General features: G+C 33.2%; 1 protein-coding gene across 10 annotated transcripts in view; it reads left to right on the top strand.

The window, feature by feature from the left end:
* Positions 1–5819: 5819 nt before the first annotated feature.
* LOC134264735 (uncharacterized) overlaps positions 5820–22730 on the top strand; it is a 39336-nt gene continuing 22425 nt past the window's right edge. For all 10 annotated transcript variants that reach the window (XM_062747002.1, XM_062747000.1, XM_062747004.1 and 7 more), the window contains exons 1-30: positions 5820–5888; positions 7701–7760; positions 8262–8410; positions 8738–8901; positions 9310–9465; positions 9784–9865; positions 9947–10003; positions 10194–10277; positions 10361–10413; positions 10765–10825; positions 11002–11154; positions 11321–11428; positions 11568–11666; positions 11811–11885; positions 12015–12081; positions 12479–12579; positions 12960–13028; positions 13168–13398; positions 13904–13986; positions 14242–14344; positions 14787–14855; positions 15137–15252; positions 17017–17083; positions 17171–17220; positions 17707–17948; positions 18175–18261; positions 21298–21357; positions 21504–21593; positions 21695–21792; positions 22040–22099. In XM_062747002.1, the coding sequence (XP_062602986.1) occupies positions 8285–8410; positions 8738–8901; positions 9310–9465; positions 9784–9865; positions 9947–10003; positions 10194–10277; positions 10361–10413; positions 10765–10825; positions 11002–11154; positions 11321–11428; positions 11568–11666; positions 11811–11885; positions 12015–12081; positions 12479–12579; positions 12960–13028; positions 13168–13398; positions 13904–13986; positions 14242–14344; positions 14787–14855; positions 15137–15252; positions 17017–17083; positions 17171–17220; positions 17707–17948; positions 18175–18261; positions 21298–21357; positions 21504–21593; positions 21695–21792; positions 22040–22099 (2811 nt within the window). In that variant the 5' untranslated portion in view covers positions 5820–5888; positions 7701–7760; positions 8262–8284. The remainder of the gene's footprint in view (positions 5889–7700; positions 7761–8261; positions 8411–8737; positions 8902–9309; positions 9466–9783; positions 9866–9946; positions 10004–10193; positions 10278–10360; positions 10414–10764; positions 10826–11001; positions 11155–11320; positions 11429–11567; positions 11667–11810; positions 11886–12014; positions 12082–12478; positions 12580–12959; positions 13029–13167; positions 13399–13903; positions 13987–14241; positions 14345–14786; positions 14856–15136; positions 15253–17016; positions 17084–17170; positions 17221–17706; positions 17949–18174; positions 18262–21297; positions 21358–21503; positions 21594–21694; positions 21793–22039; positions 22100–22730) is intronic.

Genomic DNA, 22730 nt, shown 5'->3' with positions numbered 1-22730 from the left:
AAATTTAAAGTACATATCAAATGAAAGTAAATGCAGTTTTTGTACTTTGAACCATTAAAATTGTGAGGGTGGGAACACCTTAAGTTCTACATCGACGACGTATTATCAATAAACAATATAGTTATTTCCAACGATAGTTATTTCCATTCAAGATTATGTCAACACGATATATACCGGTGATCTTGAAATAAAAAGATACCACAGTGTCTGACAAATATGTTTCCTATTCGGATATTTTACAAGAAAAAGCCGTTAATGGTAACCTAACAACCCAGCTTTATGGTCAACTTCCCTTACTTATGCAGTAATATACATTGTATCTTCATCACCTGCATACGGAGTTTGTATCTCTCAGTTGATCCGATACGGGAGAACATGCTTCACGTATGAACAATTTCTAAAACAAGGTAAGTTAGATGAAGCTGATGAAGCAAGAATACTCAGCAGCCTCGTTTAAAGTCATCATTTTGTAAGTTCTATGGTCTATACAATTACTTTGTCAGCAAATACAATTTATCATTGAGTCAAATACTGACTGACGCTTTTCACACTAATTGTTAGGCCATATACTGTACACACTCAGATGCTTACCGATTTTTAAACAAATATTTACACCCCCTGGACATAATAAGGAGCACAAGGCACGGCACCTGATCCCACCTCTGATGTTTTTGATGTCCGCATGGTCCGTGTTTGCCCCGCTCCTATTTTGTATTATTATACCTCATTATAAATATTCTAAACAACGCGTTATCTGATTGGTTCTAAGTTATCACGTGATCGGGCCGTAAAACTTCATATTTCCCGGCCATCGGCTACTCCACTGCGTTCCGGTGAAGCATGAAGCGGTTCGAGGACTTATGTACTAAGGCTCACTCGGAGATCCTCGGATGACTCGTACCTCGCACATAACCTCGGACGTCAACGGTGATCTACCATCTTGCTGATTCAGTCATGTGATCTTATTTGAATTTCTTTCAGATGTCATACTTTTGAGATCGGAGTTATTTTTTGGCACACTCAACAGTTTCTTCTTGCTTTCAAAGCCTTTTAACATGAGGATGTAATCAAAACCTGTTTACGATAAAGAATTGCACAAATTAAGAATCATTTTCGAAGAACGTTATGCAGAGCGAAATATGAAATGAGTGATAAGGCAGTTTCCGGCGGAGAAATGTAAGGATCTTTTGCGTATTCCTCCACCAATCACATCCGAGGTTTGAATTTTTAGCGTAGTGGATATTGGTTTATAAATATGTATATGCTATATATGTCGGCACGCTTTTCATATATTAAAAAAAAAAATAAAGTGCATTTTCACAAAAATTATCTTTCGTTTAAAGAAAAAACTCTGTGAGTATATAGACGTCACCTGGTTTACGTCATAAAATTGATGATAATGTGTTGACCAAAGGGTTTTATAGTAACCCTAAAAAATGAAAGTTTTGCTTGTTTCATAATAAACAATTCATTGCATGAATTTCAAACAGAAATGTAATTAATGAAATATTTTTCATATTCCCCTGGGCAAAATGAGATTTTACTTCATGCAATTTTGAACATATTTCCCTCACTATCATGCAATAAATGTATAATGTTTAATGGACCTTCGAGTTCGAATACTATTCGTTAGTTCTGTATATTTCATTTATATGTCGACACTATTATGTCCAAGTGAGCTTAAGTCAAATTTTGCAAATTAACTCCGAAACGGGTGCACCCGAGTTCTTACTTACTCCTCTAACAAGAAACAATATATATACAAGGTGATTGATGTTCGTAAAATATATTTCGATTTCACTAGCATAGTTAGCATCCTACATTAATTCAAAAATCTGCTATGATTTTCTACAAGTTGATCTTTTTAAAAAGATAGGTGAGCGCTATCCGTTAAATTGTATCCCTTTTCTAATCAATTAAAGCTATAACGTTTTGTGATTTAAATCAATATACAAAAGCTAATTTTTACACATATACTTGGATATTGGTTTATAAATATGTACATGCATATATATGTATCTTATTGATATTTAAAAAAAAATTATAGTGCATTTTTACACAAATCAATAGGGTTTATAAACCAAGACTCAAGTAAACCTGTGAGTTTTATTTTTACCCCTTCCAACCCCTTTCTCCCCAAAAATAAATTTATAAGTAAAATGTGCATATTCGCTGCTTTGATCCTTCATGGAATTGAAAAAAGAGCATCCGAAGTACAATATCCATAACATAGTTTAACAAATTTCACAAGAAATGTCAATTAATGAAATTGTTATTTTTCAAGTATTGACAAAAAAGGGGTGAGGTGGAGATGTAAATCTACTTCATGCAGGATTTTGAACAAAGTATTTATTCTGTCTATAAGCCTGTGGGCTATCAGTACATGTAGAAACTACAATACACATGTATATTTCCTGTCGGTAGCAGGGGCGTAGCAACAGGGGGGCTGCCCCCCCCCCCACTTTTTTTCCCAACCTTACTTATACTATAGGAAATGTTAATGGAAAGCCTGGTTTCCCCCCCCCCGCTTTAGTGATGTACAAAATGTAGTATTAAATTGGTACTGAAAGTAGTTGACATAGAAAAAGTTTACCTACCCCCCCCCCCCCCCTCCCACGAAATAGGATTTTTTTTCGACTTTGGGCAACTTTCCTTTTTTTTTTTTGCTTGTCAACTTTTTTCAGGTAAGTACAAAAAAAAAATTTTTCTGGCTGGCCCCCCCACTTTCAAAAACGATGCTACGCGCCTGGGTAGTGATAACTATAAATTCAATTCCCAGCACTTGCGTGGGATTTCATCTACACTGTAGTTTTACCAGGCAAAAGACGTTAATGGTGACCTAACAACCAAACTTTATGATTTCCTTACTTATGCAGCAATATACCCCTTATCACCTGCTTATCTCAGTTGATTTGATACACAAGACCATGATCTACGTATGAACAATGTCTAAAACGAGGTAAGTTATTGACAAAGACGTTGATGAAACAAGAATTAACAGTCTCGTTTTAAAATATCATTTTGTGACCCTGTTAGCAAATACAATATATCATTAATTCAAACTCAGACTGATGTTTTTCATATTTATTGTTAGACCATTATTTACACACTGATTTTCGACGGATTTTTGCGTTATTTCCCGATGATGACAAGGAGCACACGACGGGAGTGACCGATTGTTAGGGGGTGCTCATTCCACCATGGCACTTGATGTTTGAATTTCCTTTTGAGCTCAGATACTGTTCGTTATTGACATATATTTCAGTGCCATAGTTTGATATGATATTTTACCGAAGTCTTGCTGAAGCCGGATATTAAAGAATTTTTAGAAGAATCATATGATATCATTTAATGGTAAAACTGACAAGCAAATTATCACTGGAGGAAGTAATCACGTTTGTTTTTGTGCACTTTTCAATATTACATGTATTTCTTGTTTGAAAACAACCATTGAAAGATATATGCAGTACAAGCGTCATGGAAGTGAACGGTTATTTTAAAAATTTTGAAATAAAAAAATAGAATGGAGATATTTTTATATATGACGTTTAACCTGAATTTTTGAAACACTGATGTCCCCTTATGGCAGCTTACGGCAAGAATTAAAGTTTTTCAAACGAATCAAACTCTAAGGTTAAGCTCAAGAGATCATACGTGTTATACCTCACAAAAAGGACTTGTCTCAATGAATATACCTGCATGCAAAATACTAGTATGAAAGTCAAAACACATGCCGTTCAAAGAATATTAAGATGGCCAATGTTTTATATAAGTAGGTCAAACACCAAGGTTAAAGTCAATAGATCAAAAATTATGATACCAAGGGGAAAGTCTTATCACAAGAATTTCACGTGTGAAATATAAAACCTATAGTTAAAATGACTCAAAAGTTAGGGTCTAATAAAATGTGTGGTTTTTTTTTCAATAAGTTAGTCAAAGTCCAAGGTTAAGGTCAAAGGAACAAAATTGTTGAAATCCTAAGGAAGGTCTAGTCACACGAAATACACCTGTGAAATATGAAAGACCTTGCACCAACTGTTCAAAGTTATGACAAAGGTTAAAGTGGGTAAAGCTCTAAGATCAAAGTCAATAGGTGAAATATGTTGGTACCAAAAGAAAGGTCTTATCACAAAAAGCATATGAAAATAAAATATGAAAGGAATATAGCTCCATTCAATAAAAAGTGATGGACAAGGTGAAAGTTCTTGCTGATAAACAGGCATACAAAACCTACACATAAACAACCTATACAATCCAAATCGTTCATAATGGTGGCATAAAATCTTTTTTATGCGCCCGGGTCGATAGATCTTGGGCGTATATTGTTTTTGTCCTGTCTGTCTGTCTGTCTTTTTGTCTGGCTGTCTGCAAACTTTAACCTTCGCCATAACTTTTGAACTACGAAAGCTAGAGACTTCATATTTGGTATACCTACCAAAACAAAGCTCTTTCAAATGACACCAAGGTCAATGACCTTGTGACCTTGACTGTGACCTATATGCTAAAATAGCTTTTTTGAACCTTCATCATTATTTTGAACCATGAAAGATAGAGACTTCATAGTTGGTATGCATGCTCCACTAATCAAGTTCTTTCAAATGATACCAAGGTCAATGACCTTGTGACCTTGACTGTGAACTATATGCTAAAAATAGCTTTTTGCTTATCGTCTGATATGCTTATCAATTAAACAAACAAACACACAAACAGACTTTCTCTTCACAAGAAAAACATTCTTTTGATGCAGACTATTCAGTATTTGGAGAAACTCAAGAAAATAATGTTTGTTTTATTTCTGTAACTTGATATGAATAACCATGAGTGGGTTGCATGGATTCCTGAAATTTAATTCACACGAACTATTTAAATTTGAAAAAATAATGAAAAGCCATAGCATAGCTCCAACCAGTCTAGCTGCAGAACTGTAGCTCTCCGAAAACATATCTATTGATAGACCGGTCTATCAACATATATTTTCGGAGAGCTACAGTTCTGCAGCTACAACCAGTCAAATATTATGGCAAGGGTTATTTTTTTGCAGACAAATGAAAAAGACGGGCAAAACCTCTGTACCCCGAATCTTGAACTTCGATTACGGGGGGCAAAAAGTAGAATTTTCTTTGTTTCGTATTTTTTTATTTCAATTAATTGTGAAAAATTTTCATAAATATTACTTTCTTTTTAAAAGTCTACCTTCTCTTCTTGAAATAATTTATTTATTACACGTAACAGCAAATCTTAAACTCCTTTAAGGTCAAGATCTAGTAAATAACTTTAGACTAATTTTTTGGTGCTGGATCCATAATGAAGTCATAATCAATTTCAACTTTCTTTTTCCCGTACTTTACGGCTTTAGCAGAATTATGTAGAAAATATGGTATTTTCATGACATTCAATTTGAAATCATATGAAAAGTAAACCGGATACCTAAATTAAATTTGATATTGATTTAAAGAAGAGGCCATGAACATACTAATTACCGTTTTCTGAGAAACTGTAGGCAATCTGAATACATTTCCTCTGTCGAATATAAAAAAAACTCCCATATTCATGACTGGTTTTCTTAATTTTTCATTGAAAATGACAGTTTAAAATATAGTTTTTAATCTTGTTTACCTACAAATTATACATCGAAACACCTTATTTGACCAAGCTAAAGTTGTAAAGCATCAATAAAGGAATTCATTTCTCAAATTTGATAAATCTGTAGGCACCTTTCATTTACTAGATCTTGACCTTAAAATATCTTATTTGCATTCACATAAAATCATTTTACATTTTATAGATAATCAATATCGATTTGACCTCTGATGAAATTCTTTGAGATCGGGATCGGAAGCCCGTTGATTGTGACGTCACAGGTGTGTTGCCGGGAAGCTGGAAAATTGGTAAGCATTGAAACTTGGACAATCAGAATGTTTATGGTTATTATGCATGGATGAAAGTGAAATGTTTGAAATATCCCTTAAAATGTAGTAAATGATTCTATGTGAACATTTTTACATTGTGGGGTAAAGCCCTTGTGCACAATTTCAAACTCTTGGTATCTTGCTCCAGCTCCATCGACCGTCGGCATTAAACATTTGCAAATTTATCTCATATCTGCTATAATCTTTAAAAAAGCAGCTACACTTTCTGCTTAATGTAATGCATACAGCATTAAAACAAATTATAGCCTCTCTATTTTTTTGGGGGGGGGGGGGGGGGGGGGGGTTATTTTGCAACGAATCTTATCTGCATATGTAGTAGTTCATTCGTAAAACTAGTCTGTATGGTTTTGTGATCTTAAGATAGATTAATATTGATGCTTTGAGGTATGATTTTATAAAGTTTTGAATCTTTCTCGAATTAACTGTAACAAGCTAAGCAAATTGATCAGTCCAGTCAAATACGAAAATTCGTAATATTACGAAAAAACGTAAGATTACGAAAAAGCGTAATATTACAAGTTATCGTAATATAAAACTTATATTACAATTTTTCGTAATGTAGTTAAATTATGAATAAGCGTAATATAGCAGATTGTAAGAGACTATATTACGAGTTTTTGTAATCCAAGACAAATTCAAGCATTGCAAGAAATTGAGTGGAGGGTATTTTTTCGTAATATTATGAATTTTCGTATTGGACTGGACTGTTGATGGGGACATTGATTTAAAGTCAGCAGGTGTTGGTTTTTAATCCCCCTCAGTTTCTGACAATTTTTTTATAAAAAATAAGTGTTATGGATTTGGCCATGGATATACTTGTAACCTGACCAATGTCTTGGTTGGTTGAGCACCTGACTAGTGATACAGACTACCCCTGGATTTGCAGCTGTAAGTCCTGCATGAGCAATAAGAACTTAGGTAGTGTCTTCAAGGACTTTTTTAAGAAGGAAGGAATGTCATTGTTTGGGCCATGGATGTTGGCCTAGATGGCTCACCTGGTAGAGCACCTGTATTGTAATACAGGAGTCCTGGGTTCTATAACTGGTTCAGCCTTGCATTTTCTTCTTCCCAATGAAAGTGACATATTCTGTGGAAAAAAATTGTTGAGTTGCCGGTCTTTCACATCATGCACTTTTTGGAAAGAAAAAGGTGAAGATATCAAACAGAGATCAATCTATTAAAAATCTACATTTAAAAAAAAAAGATTATACATCATTTTCAATATTTCTCTTATAAATATAAAAAAAAAAATTAAAACAGATTTCCAATTATCTTAAGATTATATTAATATACATCATTTTCAATATTTCTCTTATCAATATTTGAAAAAAATTAAAATAGATTTCCAAGTAGTAGCCCATAGTGTATTTTAACTCATTCAACATTTAGTAAAATAAACAGAAATCTTATGTCTGTCTTCCATTTTTTTCCCTTCTCTTTTGCATTACATTTTTTTTTATTAGCAGAGTGGTGAATATGTAGCTCAGTTTCAAAGCAGTGTGGCCCAAGGGTCATCATTTGAAATATTCCCCATCCTTAACTGATTATATAATAATTTATTTGAACTAATAATCCATATTTAATGGATAAGAATGAGACTTTGAACTTACAGAGAATGCTTTTTTGGCAGGATAAGAAAGTTCATTTTGGATTAGCAGACCTAACCAGACTTTTACCTTATAGTCATGTTCATTAAAATGTGTTAGAGGTCTAAGACTAATCCTCGGTTTGGCACACAAGTTTATATAATCTGTCAGATTTTAATTGTAGGTCACTGTGTTGCAATGGAGTGGAGAGTTTAAATTTTGTGGCTTGATTTGAGAAGGAAAGGTAAGGCAAGAACAGATTTTCAAAAAAATTAGTTGATGATTGAAAAAAAAAAGTTACGATAATTTTTTATATTTTAGGTAGGGAAAGCATTGATTTTATTAAGTGTTTCGTCATTTTCTTGATGTTAAATGAACATTTTTAGAGAGTAAAAATGAACTCTTACACACACAAAATTTGAATAAGCAGGAACTTTGTTGAAGAGAAAAATAGTTTTGTAAAATGGAAATTATTTGTAATTTTTTTTTTTTTTTTTGGAAAGGTATGAATTCTGAAGATGTGCATTATATTGGTCATTATCAAAGTAGTGCAAGTTATAATTTTTTCCTTATTGCTTGATTAAGGTAAAAGTTTGTTCTGGTTGTTTCATAGGACTACCAAGCATAAAGTAGATTATATCCCTTGACCATAACATACTGTATAAGGAAAATTTTAAGTAAAGATTCAATGTTGGCAAATTATAAGCAAGGCTGTGTATTAAGATGATGCAGTGTTTATTTTTAGTCCCTTCCAGGTTAAAGGTCAGGATGCTGGAGGAGGAGGATCGATGGGATAAACTTAAGAGCTGGGCCAATGTACAGCACGACATCCAGACCCGCCTACAGGCCCCCGACAAGTTTGATCAGAGTGTCTCACTCCACCATGGTCCACAGGTATAGTTAAGGTTTATTGACCCTTTAGTAAGAGACGTAACTCTCATGTCATTAAAAAATTTAAAATACCATTACTTCTAAGTTCTAAATAATTGTCAATTAAAAAGCTATTTCATGTCAAATATTGCTAACAAAGTATTCTGAAAAAGCTTTTTGTGAATTTTAAGCTTTCTTTGTTTGAAAAAAATTGTATATGCTTTAATGTAAAATTTGTTAAGTGTGATCAAAGAGATGTTGATTCCTAAACCAAGGCAGGTATTTTAGTTTATTTATTTTAACATCACACTTATGTGTAAATGCATCGTTAATGAAGATAAATCTTTGCAGTTGTATCACACCCTTCGGCATCCTTCTCACATTAAGTGTATGACACACTTTACCAGTAATGTTGGGGAGAACTTTGTGACCCATTATAGAATCGGGACAATGGACCACTTCTCTGTCTGGAACATGGAGTCTAGGGACCGAGATGCAGCATGTAACCAAAGAAGGTACGACTCCAGAATAGGATTAAAACTGTATTTTAATAGTCGAGGGCAAGCCTGTTGTGAAAAAGGAATCCTAACATTATTATAGTTCAAGTTTTCTTGAACACTTATATATATAAAAACAGTTCAACAGTCTTGCTATGTGCAAGATGTGAAAGTGCTTTGTATTTTATTTTGAAAATATATAAAGGGTACAATTTTTAATTTTCTTTTCAACTTTGTTACACAACGGACACCTACTGATGTGGGATGGTTACCACTGCAATGTCATGGAGCACTCTACAAGTCACTTTTTTGAATAACATTAATATAATGTTTTAATTCTGCATATTAATGCTTACTAGTATTTCTATTAATTCAATCTGATAACATTTAAAAACAGAATAAGACAGGATTGAATGATATTTATAGGTTCAACATTGATGCTGAGGTCACGACCCTGATGTTTGTTCCTAAGCACAGAGTTTACCTGGGATTTGGGTCAGATTTAGTAATGAGGGTCTACACGGATGCTATGAGTGGCTGCAAGAACGTGGGGTCAATTCCATGTGATACCACCATCTTATGGTAAGTTCTTTTAGTTTATTCAACTTATATGGCTCATGTTAGAGATTGTTCATATACACATAGTATCTTTACTCTTATTATTTTTTTGGCTCAATTACACACTTTTTCAACTACAGTTAGAACTGCATGGTCTTAATTTTATAAGTCAAAATACAAAATAAATTGAATTTAAAAAATTGCTTTATTTTTAAGAAATTGCAAATGTATATTGAGAAATCTTCACATTTTTGATTAAGATGATTATGGTTGTCTGGATTTACAAGTTTGAAGTATAACTTAGGTCTTCCCTTGACTATTCCGATTTCTCTGCCATTTCAGCATGTCCTACAACAAAGACACAGATGAGGTTTATGCAGGGGGGATAGGTGTTCTAGAGAAGTGGAAGTTTTCTGGGTCTGAGGTAAACATGCAATCTTTTTTCAGCTTTTTGAATATGTCATACTCTGTAATTAGGGTGTTTGACTGATGTTTTTATTTTTAGCACTCAGCGGTTGCTCAGAGGGGAGAGATGTTTGAGACGGAATTAAGATCAGATGAGGTAATCCGTCTTTTCACAAAATCATTTTTAATAATTACATTTCATTACTGTTAAATTCATTATAGTTATAAAGAAAAGGGTATTTATTTACAAACAACTTTTGAAATGTAAAGACATATTTATAATCTCTTCAAAAGCTTGAAACATGCATAAATTTTCACATATATGTATTTGTTATGTTTTGAAACAGTGGGTGATAGATATCAAGGTGGATCCTAGGAATAAACAGATGTTGGCTTTAACCCATGATGGAATATATGTTGTCAGTTTTGTGGTAAGGTCCTGAGTTTCAGCACAAATGAATTTTTATTTATTGATAAAATAAAGATTCACAGTACAATTAAACTTTTTTTGCAGAGTATGAAACAGACACATTTACTGCAAAACAGACATGAGGGCTCACTCAGATGGTAAGATAAGTTCCTGGAATGTGAAAAAAGAATATTATAAGCTAACTTTTCTTTTGTGAGAAATATCCATAAGTTTTGCTTCTAAATGCTTTTATTTACTGTTTTCTTAAACAAATCATTGATATTCAGAATTGCATTTATGTAGAATACTTTGTCAGCCTCCAAGATTAATTGAATGCATATTAATTTCAAAATGACAAATAGGAAACAAAATTTGCTGCAAATAATAATGAGTTTACGATGCTTCATTTCTTATTGTGAATTGTTGATAAATTAAATCAACAGTATTCTACATGTATGAAGGCACAGGTACTATGGTGACTTACTATATGGCCATTTTGTCCTTTTCAGCTGTTCGTTCTACAAACAGAGGGAGTACTTTATAACGGGTGGTGGCGATGGACAGGTCAAGGTCAGAGTTTTATGACATATTTAGTGTGCAGACATAAAATAGTGGAGTTAGATATAGTTTCATGCCCTTTAGGTTTCTGGTAGATTGTCATCATGCTGAAGGAATGAAATATTTTTTTTTAGTTGTTATATGTTTTTGAGATTTGAAATATTGTTGTAATTTGTCCTTTACTACAGGTATGGAATGCAGTGGTGTTCACACAGGTCCACGTGTTCTATGGTCATCGTGGACCAATCACAGGGCTCCAGGTCCACAGTACTGACCCACTGCTCTTCTCCAGCTCCATGGATGGCACAGTACAAATATGGAGGATGGACAACTTTAGCAAAGTACGGAAGTTGTCTCAATTTGATAGAATTCTTGTGTTCTAAGAAACTTTTTTAATTTAAGCAAGAAAATTTGTGAACAAAATTTGAATGAAACTTCTAAATTTGTATTGATGAATATCCTTAGACCTTGGAGGTTAAACTCTTTTTGTCAAATTTTGCTCTCCAGTTCATGCGGGTTGACTTAGGAGATGGTATTCATCAGATGAAATTATTGGGGGATGAAGAATTTTTCTGTCAAACAGAGAAGGAAATAAGAATTTACAATCTGAATCAGGTGTGTGAGAAATATATTGTCTAAATATTAATCATAATTTAGTTGAATTTGTCACAGAAATCCAAGAACTGTTTTAAAGCTTATATAACATTTTTCATATTTTATTTTTCTATTAGATTTTTAATTATTTTCTTTTCAGTTTTACACCCTGTTTGCTCCTGTAGAGTCAACCGTTTTCAAACTTCAGTTGTATCCTAGTGTTCATGGCCGTGCCAGTCGAGTCCTGTGTTCTACAGAGGTAAAACAATACTTGAAGATGAAATAAAGCAGGAGAGTCTGAGTTCCTGTGATATGAAATCTTGAATTAAGGACCTAGCCTTTATTTTATTGAAATGTTGTCTCTCCTCTGTTGTATTGAGATGTTGTCTCTCCTCTGTTGTAGGATGGGTCAGTCAGATTTTTCTCCCCTGTCACTGGAGCCACAATCACGATTGTCTATCCAATGCCAACTTTCCAGGTCAGTGTTTCACCTCAGTCTGCAGAAATTTGATTTAAAAGCAATAGAATCATTTACTAGTGCCTGTTTATGGAAAACTGAATTTCAGAAAAATGAATGTGGAACTGTAATTCTTGTTTTTTTTGACAGGTTTTGACTTCCTTTGCATACAACAGAGATAAGGAGAAGTTACTGACCATCCTACAGAATGGAGATGGTGAGATGTTTGTTTTATGTCATCACAATAAAATTATGTAGCTTTATAATCTGACATAGCAAATATTAATATGGGAAGTCTTTATTGTCATTGAAAAATTAATGAAAAAATATAAACTAAGAAAAAAAACTTCAAATATAGTGATGTATAAACTTAAAACTGAAGACTATTGAAATCATACTTGCGAAATAAAATCACTGGATTTTACTTTTTGTTTTCCTAAAATATGTTTTAAAACTTTTGATCAACAGTCCACTCATGAATTTATGTCTTCATGGTTTGACAACTTTAAGTAATTCCATGATTTTAAGTCCTAGCTTGCATAAAATCAGGAATCAACATTAGAAACCTGTTCCTGATTTACTGTTATTGTTGACTCTGATGCATTCTGTTACAGTGTTGGTGTTTGATTGTACCACTAACCCAAGTAAAGCGGAGGAGGTGTGGCAGGCAGCCTCGGTAGATGAGGAGGTCACTCAGCTCGCTGTCATGGCACTGGTCAGTAACCTACAGAAAAAATATACTCAGGGGTTTCTTGTTTATTCAGCATTCAAATAAATTCCTCAGTTTGTTGTAAAAATAGGACTGTAAATTTAAGGCTTTTGAGCTCCTTATAAATTATTCAAATGATACTTGTAAAATTTACTGTTAATTCTGAATAGTTGATTAGTCAATTAATTAGAATTTCAGTGAATACTAGTATTTCTTATTTCAAGGGATGATCTTGTAAATCATTATAATGAGATAATGAGTAGGAATTGGATGTTAAGCAAATGTTCTACTAGTAATTTGTTATCAGTTAGCTTATTTAGTAAAAAAAAATGCACCTGGCTCAGAAGAGCTATTAACAAATACCGGTGTATTATTACTGTATTTAGAGCTACAAGAATTTGGAAGATGAGGTTGTCAGAGAAATAGTTGTTTTTGGAGGATTAAAGAATGGACAAGTGAGTGATAGCTGATGTACTCAATATTTCATGAAAATTTGTAAAATTTATAATTATTTATAAAGAGTATGTTTGTTTCTCTTTCAACAAGCTGAGACCTATATCTTTTTAATAAAAATACTTCTTCGTACTACTGTAGGTTTCCCTTCTGGATGCTGACTGCTGTGTAATGGTGAAGAACCTCCAGGCACACGAAGGCACCATCACCTGTATGGAAGCCACCACGGATATTGACGACAGAGGGAAACAGATCCTAGAAACAAACACCACCCTCGTCACCGGTGGGGAGGAAAAGTCCCTGAAGGTGTGGTCAGTAATTGTCAAACCAGGACACTCAGGGAACAAAATTACACTGGAACCACTAATAAAGGTAACATGGCAGTATGAAGAAATAGTCGGCTCTTATACTTTTGCAGGCCTTATACAAAACATTGGGGGGGGGGCGTGATTTATTTTATATTTGGGAGTTAAAGTGAAAATGTTCTTAAAGAATACTGTAGATCACTAAATTTTCATGACACCTTATTTTCCCGAGATAGTCATTGACTCTTGATAAACGAGACAACATTTTCACAAATGGTAGTTATTGCTCTATATAATCCTAAGGAGTACTATTATATGCAAGAATTAAATTTTCACAAGCACACTGTCACGTGTAGTTACACGAAAATAAAGTTCTCGCAAATAAAAAGTAATTTACAGTTATCAAGCTCATGTATATTACAGATAATTCTTTATATTGTTTGGAGGCTAATATTTGATACTTTTCTCAACAAAGTGCAGTATAAAGTTTTCTATGTTAAAGAATTTCTATATTCACAGCAGCTAAAAGGGACCATTAAATGTTTTATCTTGACTTTGTTGTATTTTGACAGATACCCTGTGCTGGTATACCAGACCTCCTCAGTGTTTATGAGAATACTCTATGTGTCACCATCAACAGTCCTGACACTAAACTGTAAGTGATAGATCTGACATTGCAGAATCAGAGTGTAGACAGTATTGAAACATTTTTAAGAAATATCTATATGCAGCACAAACATGATTTATTACAAGTACATGTAACTACATTTTATAAAACTTGAAAACAGCCAAGTGTTGTAGAGAAAAAATAAGGAGATATAAAGTCCATTTCTTTGTTTATTCTTTTCATCAGTTTTTCATAATGTTTAATAAGGTTTTCAGTTCTTATAATAATCTCATCTTTTTACAGATATTTAAGAATGTACAGGATGGACGGCCGTGATCTGGAGAACGTGTCATCTTTACAGTTCACAGAACTTCATCACGCCCAGGACGAGGAACACACACAGAGGGTAACCTTGTCATGTATCCTGCATTTAGATTGTTGCTTATAAAACAGGCACATTATTTCATATTTGAAAAAGGTCCAAATATTACATTGTACTTTATATGCTTATGACATTAGATTCAGTATAGATTGTGAGTCTGCAAACAGTTTATACAGCAAAACTTGTTTAGTACGAACACGGATATAGCGAATTCATGGATATAGCGAATTTATTTTGGATCCCCAGCTATATAAATTCAACAAATTCCTCATTTGGATATAACAAATTACGGATATAACGAAGTTATTTCATAGGTCCCAGTGACTTCGTTATAAGCGAGTTTCACTGTAATTATTTCATAAATTTTTTCAAGTCATTTTGAAGTTATGATCATATAAAACTTTGTTGCTCAGATTTCTGTCTAAGTTTTTATGCCTGTGATTGACATTGTATAATCAACTTTCAGATGACGGCACTAGACAAATGTCCTCTGTTGGGACTGTTTGCTACTGCCAGTGAAGATGGCTATATCAAGGTAAGCATCTTTATTATACAAACCACTTTCTAGATGGTGCTCTGAGATTGAAATTAAGGGGTGCATAGGTCTTTGTCTGTATGTTTCACTTTCTGGAGGTTTAATTTAGAATTGATAATCACAGAAACCTGAGGTTTCATATTTTTAAGTGTAGGTGACCATTTCAACGTCAATTAGATTGTAGAAAAAAATAAAAAATAAAAAAATATATGCCCTTAACTATTTTGTATATGATGTTACTATCATCGTATATAGTATTTCATATTGTTGTCCTGTTACAGGTGTGGAATCGACACAATCAGCTGGTCAGGGAAATGTATTTCGGGGAGCCTCTCTATGGTCTCTGTTTTGCCAATGCTCGAGGGGATCTCCTTGTAGGATTTCAGAGCCATGTCTGGTGAGTGATGTTTGATAAGTTTTCTGGTTCAGATCCTTTGTCATGAAGTGAATTTGAAGTAATAGGAAACTCTGAATGAGTTAGATAATATCTTGCTCTGTTTACTCAACTTGTGCGACCAGCAGAAATCTTCAATTGCCTCTTCGGATGCTTTAGTTTTAGCAGAAATGTGTTTGTTGGCAATATAGAAAAGAAAATAATGCAGCTAAATGAAAAAAAAATCTGTACTAGAAACATTTCAGAGACTTGCAATAAATCTTTTGTGAGCCTGCAGGTATATTGCTAAAAATCAATAGACATTGGTAATCTGTTACATCACTTACAACAAGCTGATTTATTCCTTCACTGCCCCCTCTGATGTCTCAGGAAAACACTGGATATAGATCAGTGAAAGGTTTAATTGGTGATGGATTTTGTTTAATGAATAAATGCATGGCTGCTGGGTCTGTGGCAAATTATAATACGGGTAAATTTTATCACCACATTATATTCTGAGCATCATTTGATGTTGACAGTAAGTATATAGTAATTAGAATGGCTGTTTGAATTTTTTCAAGAGATGTCAGATTTCTTCGAGAGATGTCTGAGATTTTCTTCGAAAACATTAGATTCTGTAGTACATGTACTAAATTTTAAATGTTGCTTTGTATAGATTTATTTACAAATTCAGTGATTATGCTTAAGCAATGTAATTTTATTTATTTTTTTCTGTTGCCTAGAATCATCTACCTGATATTTAAAAGATTTTATTTGGTAATTAAAGTAGACATTGGTTACCTTAATTCCTTGTAGAAAGTTTAAAGAATTAACATTTTTTTATGGTTACCAATTTGCCTTCTGCATTAAGTCACATTTTTATTAGAATGTAAAATTTAACTGTTCATGAAAAAAATTTTCTTTCAAATGCAGACAGCTTTTATTGATAGTTAACTTTTCTAATTTATTATGAAGGGAAAAAAAAAGAGAAGGAGGGGGGGCATGGAGTGGAAGATTCATTTTTCATGAACACCCTTAGTGAATAGGGTCAACAGAATACTTTCTTCTTATGTATATCTAGCATCTATTAATCAGATCTATCAATAAAATATGTAGCTATGAGTTTTTGTAAGTTAAAGTTGAGTAATTAGCTTTATTACATAGTGGCATTGCATGAAGATCTTTATCACCGGTATCATATTACAGACTTTAATCTATGATGGAATAACAAGATTACAAATACACATCCTTAAGTTTTGTCTTTGATCAATTAATTAATTTGTTTTGCTCGTGGGGACCCTATAAAATATTTTTCAGATTTTGATAAGAAGGGTTGGGTATCCTCATTTTAAACATTGGCCTTTAATTGATATACTTTGTAAATAGATTAACTAGAACAATATGTCATTCAACAATGCTAGAATCATTTGTTTTTTGGGGGAGATATTTTGTTTATGAAGAGGTACTTTGGAATTTTTTCTCTAGCAAAAAGGTTTAGAACAATTTTTGAAAGTAAGTATTGTAGTTCAAATATTTTGTCTGAATGAGTTCATTTTTTTTTTTTTAATTAGTTTATGATGTTGGGTAGAATTCTTTTATCAATGTTCCATAGCTGTATTAATAATATTTGATTTCAACCATACACTATTAATGTAGCATTTATGCTTAATCTATGGAAGATTTGCATTACCTATGTGCATGTACTGTATTTAATAAATAACTTGATTTAGTACATTTGTATATAATTTTCAACATCAACATATTCTTTCATATCTTTTCTATTTTAAGCTTAATTCCACTGACCAACTTCTTCCCACAAAATTATCTGGAGCTTATTTCACTGCAAGAATTCAAGGTAAGCTATTCTTACTATCAAAAAATATTAATCTTGAAGACAATTTCTTTGGTAAGAATTTAGATAATGACTTCCCATTTATTGTAGGACGATTTGAGGGAACCACCAATACCATACAGTTCAAAGGTCAAATCATGGTAAGATTCATTTTTCAAAACTTTAAGCATGTAGAAAATCAAATTATTTGCCATCTTACAAACATTTTTTATTCATAATATTACTTATTAGAGATCAGGATGCAAAATTACAACAAGCTTCATTGACACTAGAATTTTAAAATGATCAAAATTTATAATTTAAATTAAAAAAATTTGTACCAATAACAATTCTACCAATCAATTTAATCAATAGCTGTAGAGTTTGTTTTGGGATGTTGATTATAATTCATTGCTTATGGATTTAAGCTTAGAAATTTACCTTTTTGCTGAATTTTTCATAAAATTGATATACTAAAGTTTTAACAAACTTGACCTTTGGTCCATCTTGAACCATGCCAGATTTAAATGAATTTAATTGTTTCAGAATTGCAAGACTTGTAACCATATCAGTTACAATGTACACATAAAATACTAATAAAAATAGATTTTCCTGACAATGTTATCCACTATATACATGTATATCAGGTTTGACCCAAGCAAGCTTCCGACCTTCAGCACGACCTTGTCTATCCGGAATCAGGAGAAGAAGGACCCGGATATTGACCAGGATATTCTGGAGGACATCGAGGATCACAGTGATTCCGAGGACAGCCTCCTCGACTCCCCCACCTACAAAAACTACCGCCTCCCAAAGTCCAAACTCAACGTCCAGGAGGAAAACCTGCTTAAAGAACTGGAAAGGAAGAGGAAGTCTGTTGTCGAACCTGGTAAAATGACCAATGAATTATAGAAATTTATACAGATTTAGTTATTATTTGTGCTTAATTTACATAAATATATTTCAAACTCAGGATGTTTTTCCAAATGTAATATTTGAGCATAGGGATTTTTAAAAAAAAAGTTTATTTATTAGCTGTTTTTGTCAAATCAGCAATTTTAATTCTTAATTTAAGAAATAGTGTTTTAATTGTTATTTCTGTGCATAATTTTCAGATGTGATGCAATACACAGATTTTACTGATATTTTCAATGATTTATACAAAGCTGAGGAAAGTCCGCAACCTACAGATGTCGAGGAAGGTATCATACAATTATTGATATGGATTTCATTATTTGTCACTCTTGCTTCCCTTTTAATTTCAACAATTTTAAGGTTTGAATTCAAGAATTATTTAAATGTTTACAAATACGGTGTATTTAAAAAAATAGTTTAAAAATTGTTTTGTCTGATTGGGAACAAGGATTGGATAATTAAGAACATCTATTTCAGTGTATTTTTAGGTGGTAAGTTGTGCATGTAAATAATTTATTTGGTCATTTTCCCCAGCTACCTTCTCTTTAGTGCTAATTACTCTTTTTATTTCAAAATGCAAATTTCAAAGTAAGAAAACCAATTTTTACCCTGTATAGATTATTTGAAGTATGCTCATATAAATGTATGTGTAAATAATACATGCATGTACGTAGAAAGGCTCTCATAACACTTTTGTTTATTACAAGTTAAGCTTTCTGCATGTAATTGTAGATTAGAGAACAGAATTGCATGACACCATTGACTTAGCATGCATGATGATGTATTTTTCTATACAATGGCTGTTCAAATAGTTTGTTGTTTCCACAATGTTTGTTGTGCAAAATCAAAGTAAAATTTGTTGGGTTTTGATTGTTTGCATGAACTCAGATTTTATTTTTTTTTTATTTAAAAAAAAAAGCTACTGTAGAAGCACTTTTTTCTGCGTGGTATTAATTTTCGCTATGTATGCGGTCACAAATTTTCCGCGGAAATTAATCCATGCGTACTTAATATAAATGTAAGGCATATGGTGCCAATGAAAGGTCAACATTACCGCTACATTGCCAAAAATTTCAACTCATTACCGCTACATTTTTTCAGATTTTCGACCGATCATTACCGCTACATTTTTCCTGCCAAAAACAACTCATTACCGCTACATATTGAACCAGCCCAAAACAACTCATTACCGCTACATATTGAACCAGCCCAAAACAACTCATTACCGCTACATATCGATTTAGCCAGGTATATATCATGGTTCGGTTTATGAGTTCTAAACAACAAAATTCACTCATTATATCTAATCAAAATGAGTATATTTATATAAAAAACTCTGCAGTCCAAATTTAATTATTTAGCGTCATCTGAACATATGACCACAATTGAGAAGTTTGTTACAAATCGAGGGAATGCCGGCTTACTTATCGATGGTTATAAATTTAGAAAACAACAATATATCAAGCAAATAGCTTTTAAGGCTTTAGGGCTTTAGCGATAATGTTAAAAAACATTTGACAAAACTTAGAATTTTATCTATGAACAGTGCTTGATTTTAATTTTTTTTGTGTTTTATGAATCAAAATTGATTTTAATAACAATAAAAAAACATCCTGCTCAAAGTTCTACTTTCACCTCCCCGTGGTGAGCAGGGGAAACGGGTCTTATTCATTTAAAGGTTGTACTGTACACGCATATGTGGCTGGCTAACGAAAGAGACAATGTAGCGATAATGTATACTTTTTTATGTAGCGGTAATGTAAGGTTTTTAGCTCACCTGAGCCGAAGGCTCAAGTGAGCTTTTCTGATCACATTTTGTCCGTCGTCTGTCCGTCCGTCCGTCCGTCTGTCTAGCTGTCTGTCTGTCCGTCCGTCCGTCTGTAAACTTTTCACGTTTTCAACTTCTTCTCAAGAACCACTGGGCCAATTTTAACCAAACTTGGTTTAAAGCATCCATGGGTGAAGGGGAATTTAAATTGTAAAAATGAAGGGCCAAGTCCCCTCACAAGGGGAGATAATCAAGAAAAGACAAAAATAGGGTGGGGTCATTAAAAAATCTTCTTCTCAAGAACCACTGGGCCAGAAAAGCTGAAACTTATGTGGAAGCATCCTGGGGTAGTGTAGATTCTAAATTGTTCAAATCATGACCCCCGGGGGTTGGGCGGGGCCACAATGGGGAATCCAAGTTTTACATAGAAATATATAGGAAAAATCTTTTAAAATCTTCTTCTCAAGAACCACTGGGCCAGAAAAGCTGAAACTTACGTGGAAGCATCCTGGGGTAGTGTAGATACTAAATTGTTCAAATCATGACCCCCGGGGGTTGGGCGGGGCCACAATGGGGAATCCAAGTTTTACATAGAAATATATAGGAAAAATCTTTAAAAATCTTCTTATCAAGAACCACTGGGCCAGAAAAGCTGAAACTTATGTGGAAGCATCCTGGGGTAGTGTAGATTTCAAATTGTCTAAATTATGATTAGTGGGGTAGGGTGGGGTTACAATATGTATTACAAGGGGATAACCTGGTAAAGAACAGAATGGTCAAAGCTTCTCAGGTGAGCGATGTGGCCCTTGGGCCTCTTGTTTATAGTGGTAATGACTATGTAGCGGTAATGAAAATTTTGAAAATGTAGCGGTAATGATACGCACCCGTCCCAAACAAGAAAATCCGCATAATTATCTACCCGCGGATTAAACAGAAATTCAGATTCCGTGGAATTATGATCCCGTGGAAAAAAGTACATCTACAGTATTTTTATTGGGTCCTGGCTTGAAATATTCTTAGCGTTGTATTCAATGGGTTGCATTTTCTTTTTGAAAAATAAAAGCTTGAAAAAAAATTAATGTGAAGTTTGTAGAATGGTTGGTATCATTCCCTGTTGTCAATATTTTCGGTTATTAAAGGAAAGATGGAGGAAAAATATGTATCATGAAAAATAAATGCTCATCAGTACTAGTGTTGCTAACATGAAAAAAACAAATAACATGTCCACAACCATTTTGGACAGCCCTTTCACATTTCTTCTTTATAGTATATTTTCTCAAATTTGAAGACTTGGAGCATTGGGATGTTGTCTTTCCTTTTATCAAATTTTATTACCACAATAATACTAACTGTACAGGGTATAAACTTCATTTATGGATAGGCCATATTTCCCAAAAAGTGATCAATTTTGATTTTGTCATCATATAGGGATATTTTTCATATTTTTGTTCTCTTTTTATTTTCTCGTAAAAAAAAATTCTGTTCTCAGTCAGAATTGACTTTTAACAAATCATGTATTTTGGAGCTATTAGAATCTGTATAACATATTTTGTAGGCTTTGAATCAGACATAGAAGAAACACCAAGAACAAAGAAGTCCAAAAAAGAGAAAAGAAGTAAGTACTAAATATTCCTCTGTTTTTCTGTGGTCTAAAAGCATGATTTCAATAGAATAATGGTACATAATTATCTAATGAGAATATGCTCTTAAAGATATAGCATTTATGTGTTTGAAAATCAAAGATGACTTGTTGTGTTGCAGGAAAGAGTATGTCTTCCATTCCAAACATCCATCTACTGAGTCCATTTGAGCAGGCCCTCCTAAAGAGGAAGCCAATAATTGCACTGGATGGTAAGACACTATTATATAGACTATAAATCTAAGTCTTATATGAAATAATAACTGTAGAGTAAGTGGGATCATTATTTAACTTTGTTATTTTCGTTGATTAGGGTATATACCAAACTCTGTGATCAGAAAACAGCTGAGTTATCGTCCCCCCACCCCACCACAGCCACAGAAACGAAAGGATGTCTGGAGACCTAAACCAGTAAGTCAAATGTTATTGATTTGGACTTTGTATTATGAATTCAAAAATTATATGGATGTAGAAGTTACGGATATGTATATAGGAAGGGGCCAAAAATTTTGGAGACCAAAATGGAACTGTTTTGTCATAAGAACAATTTTTTATTGAAACAACCATTTACCATTGCTTTGTAGAAATAAAAGCAATTAATGCTATGATATGTAAGTTAAAAACTCTTTTGACAAGCTATCTGATTCTTTGCATGCAGGTTCCAAAGCCAATGCCAAAGAAAGAGGTGGAAGAAGAGGAAGTCATGGATTTATATGAGGTAACAATGTCACAGGATATTGTGTTATTGCGTCCGAGAGGTTTATACAGAGTATCAAAGTTACTTGCGATTTTATCTGAGGTGTACAGGTTCAAAAGGAAATTCAAAACAGCTGGAATTGTGTCAAAGATTTTACTTTCTTATGAAAAAGGGCCACTAGCTATCACAAGTTATAAGACCCGTAGAATAAAATAATATTTAGGGCTGGGCAATTGTACTTAATACTTTGGTTCTGAAATATTATTCATCAGAATGGTCGTATTAGCATTTGATAAGGATAGCCAGCATAGTATTTGACCAATCACCAAACTCTGGACAAAATCTTTTAAGAGATCCATTAAATACACTGATTAATTTTTTTTTGGGGGGGGGGGGGGGGAGATTAGAATTTATGGATGATCAAGTTGCCATACATATTGCTGAGGTGATTTTAGAAATTGATTAATTTGCTGGTTCAGTGTTGATACAGATATTTTCTGATGACTTAACTAGGATTAGTAATTCACTAAAGAAGTCAGTGTCAGAATTTGTATACAATTTTAGCACTGTACTGTAAATTTGTTAAAAATAGAAGCAGTTATTCTGGTGAGTGTTGTGATCCCTGAGCATCAAGTTGATGCATACTGTTAAG

This window comes from Saccostrea cucullata, unplaced genomic scaffold (genome assembly GCF_032062105.1).
Source record: "Saccostrea cucullata isolate Sc308-1 unplaced genomic scaffold, CSIRO_AGI_Scuc_v1 ctg316, whole genome shotgun sequence".
In the NCBI taxonomy this organism is placed as follows: domain Eukaryota; kingdom Metazoa; phylum Mollusca; class Bivalvia; order Ostreida; family Ostreidae; genus Saccostrea; species Saccostrea cuccullata.
Note: the sequence above shows the minus strand (reverse complement) of the source record. Positions and strands in the feature narration are given on the sequence as shown.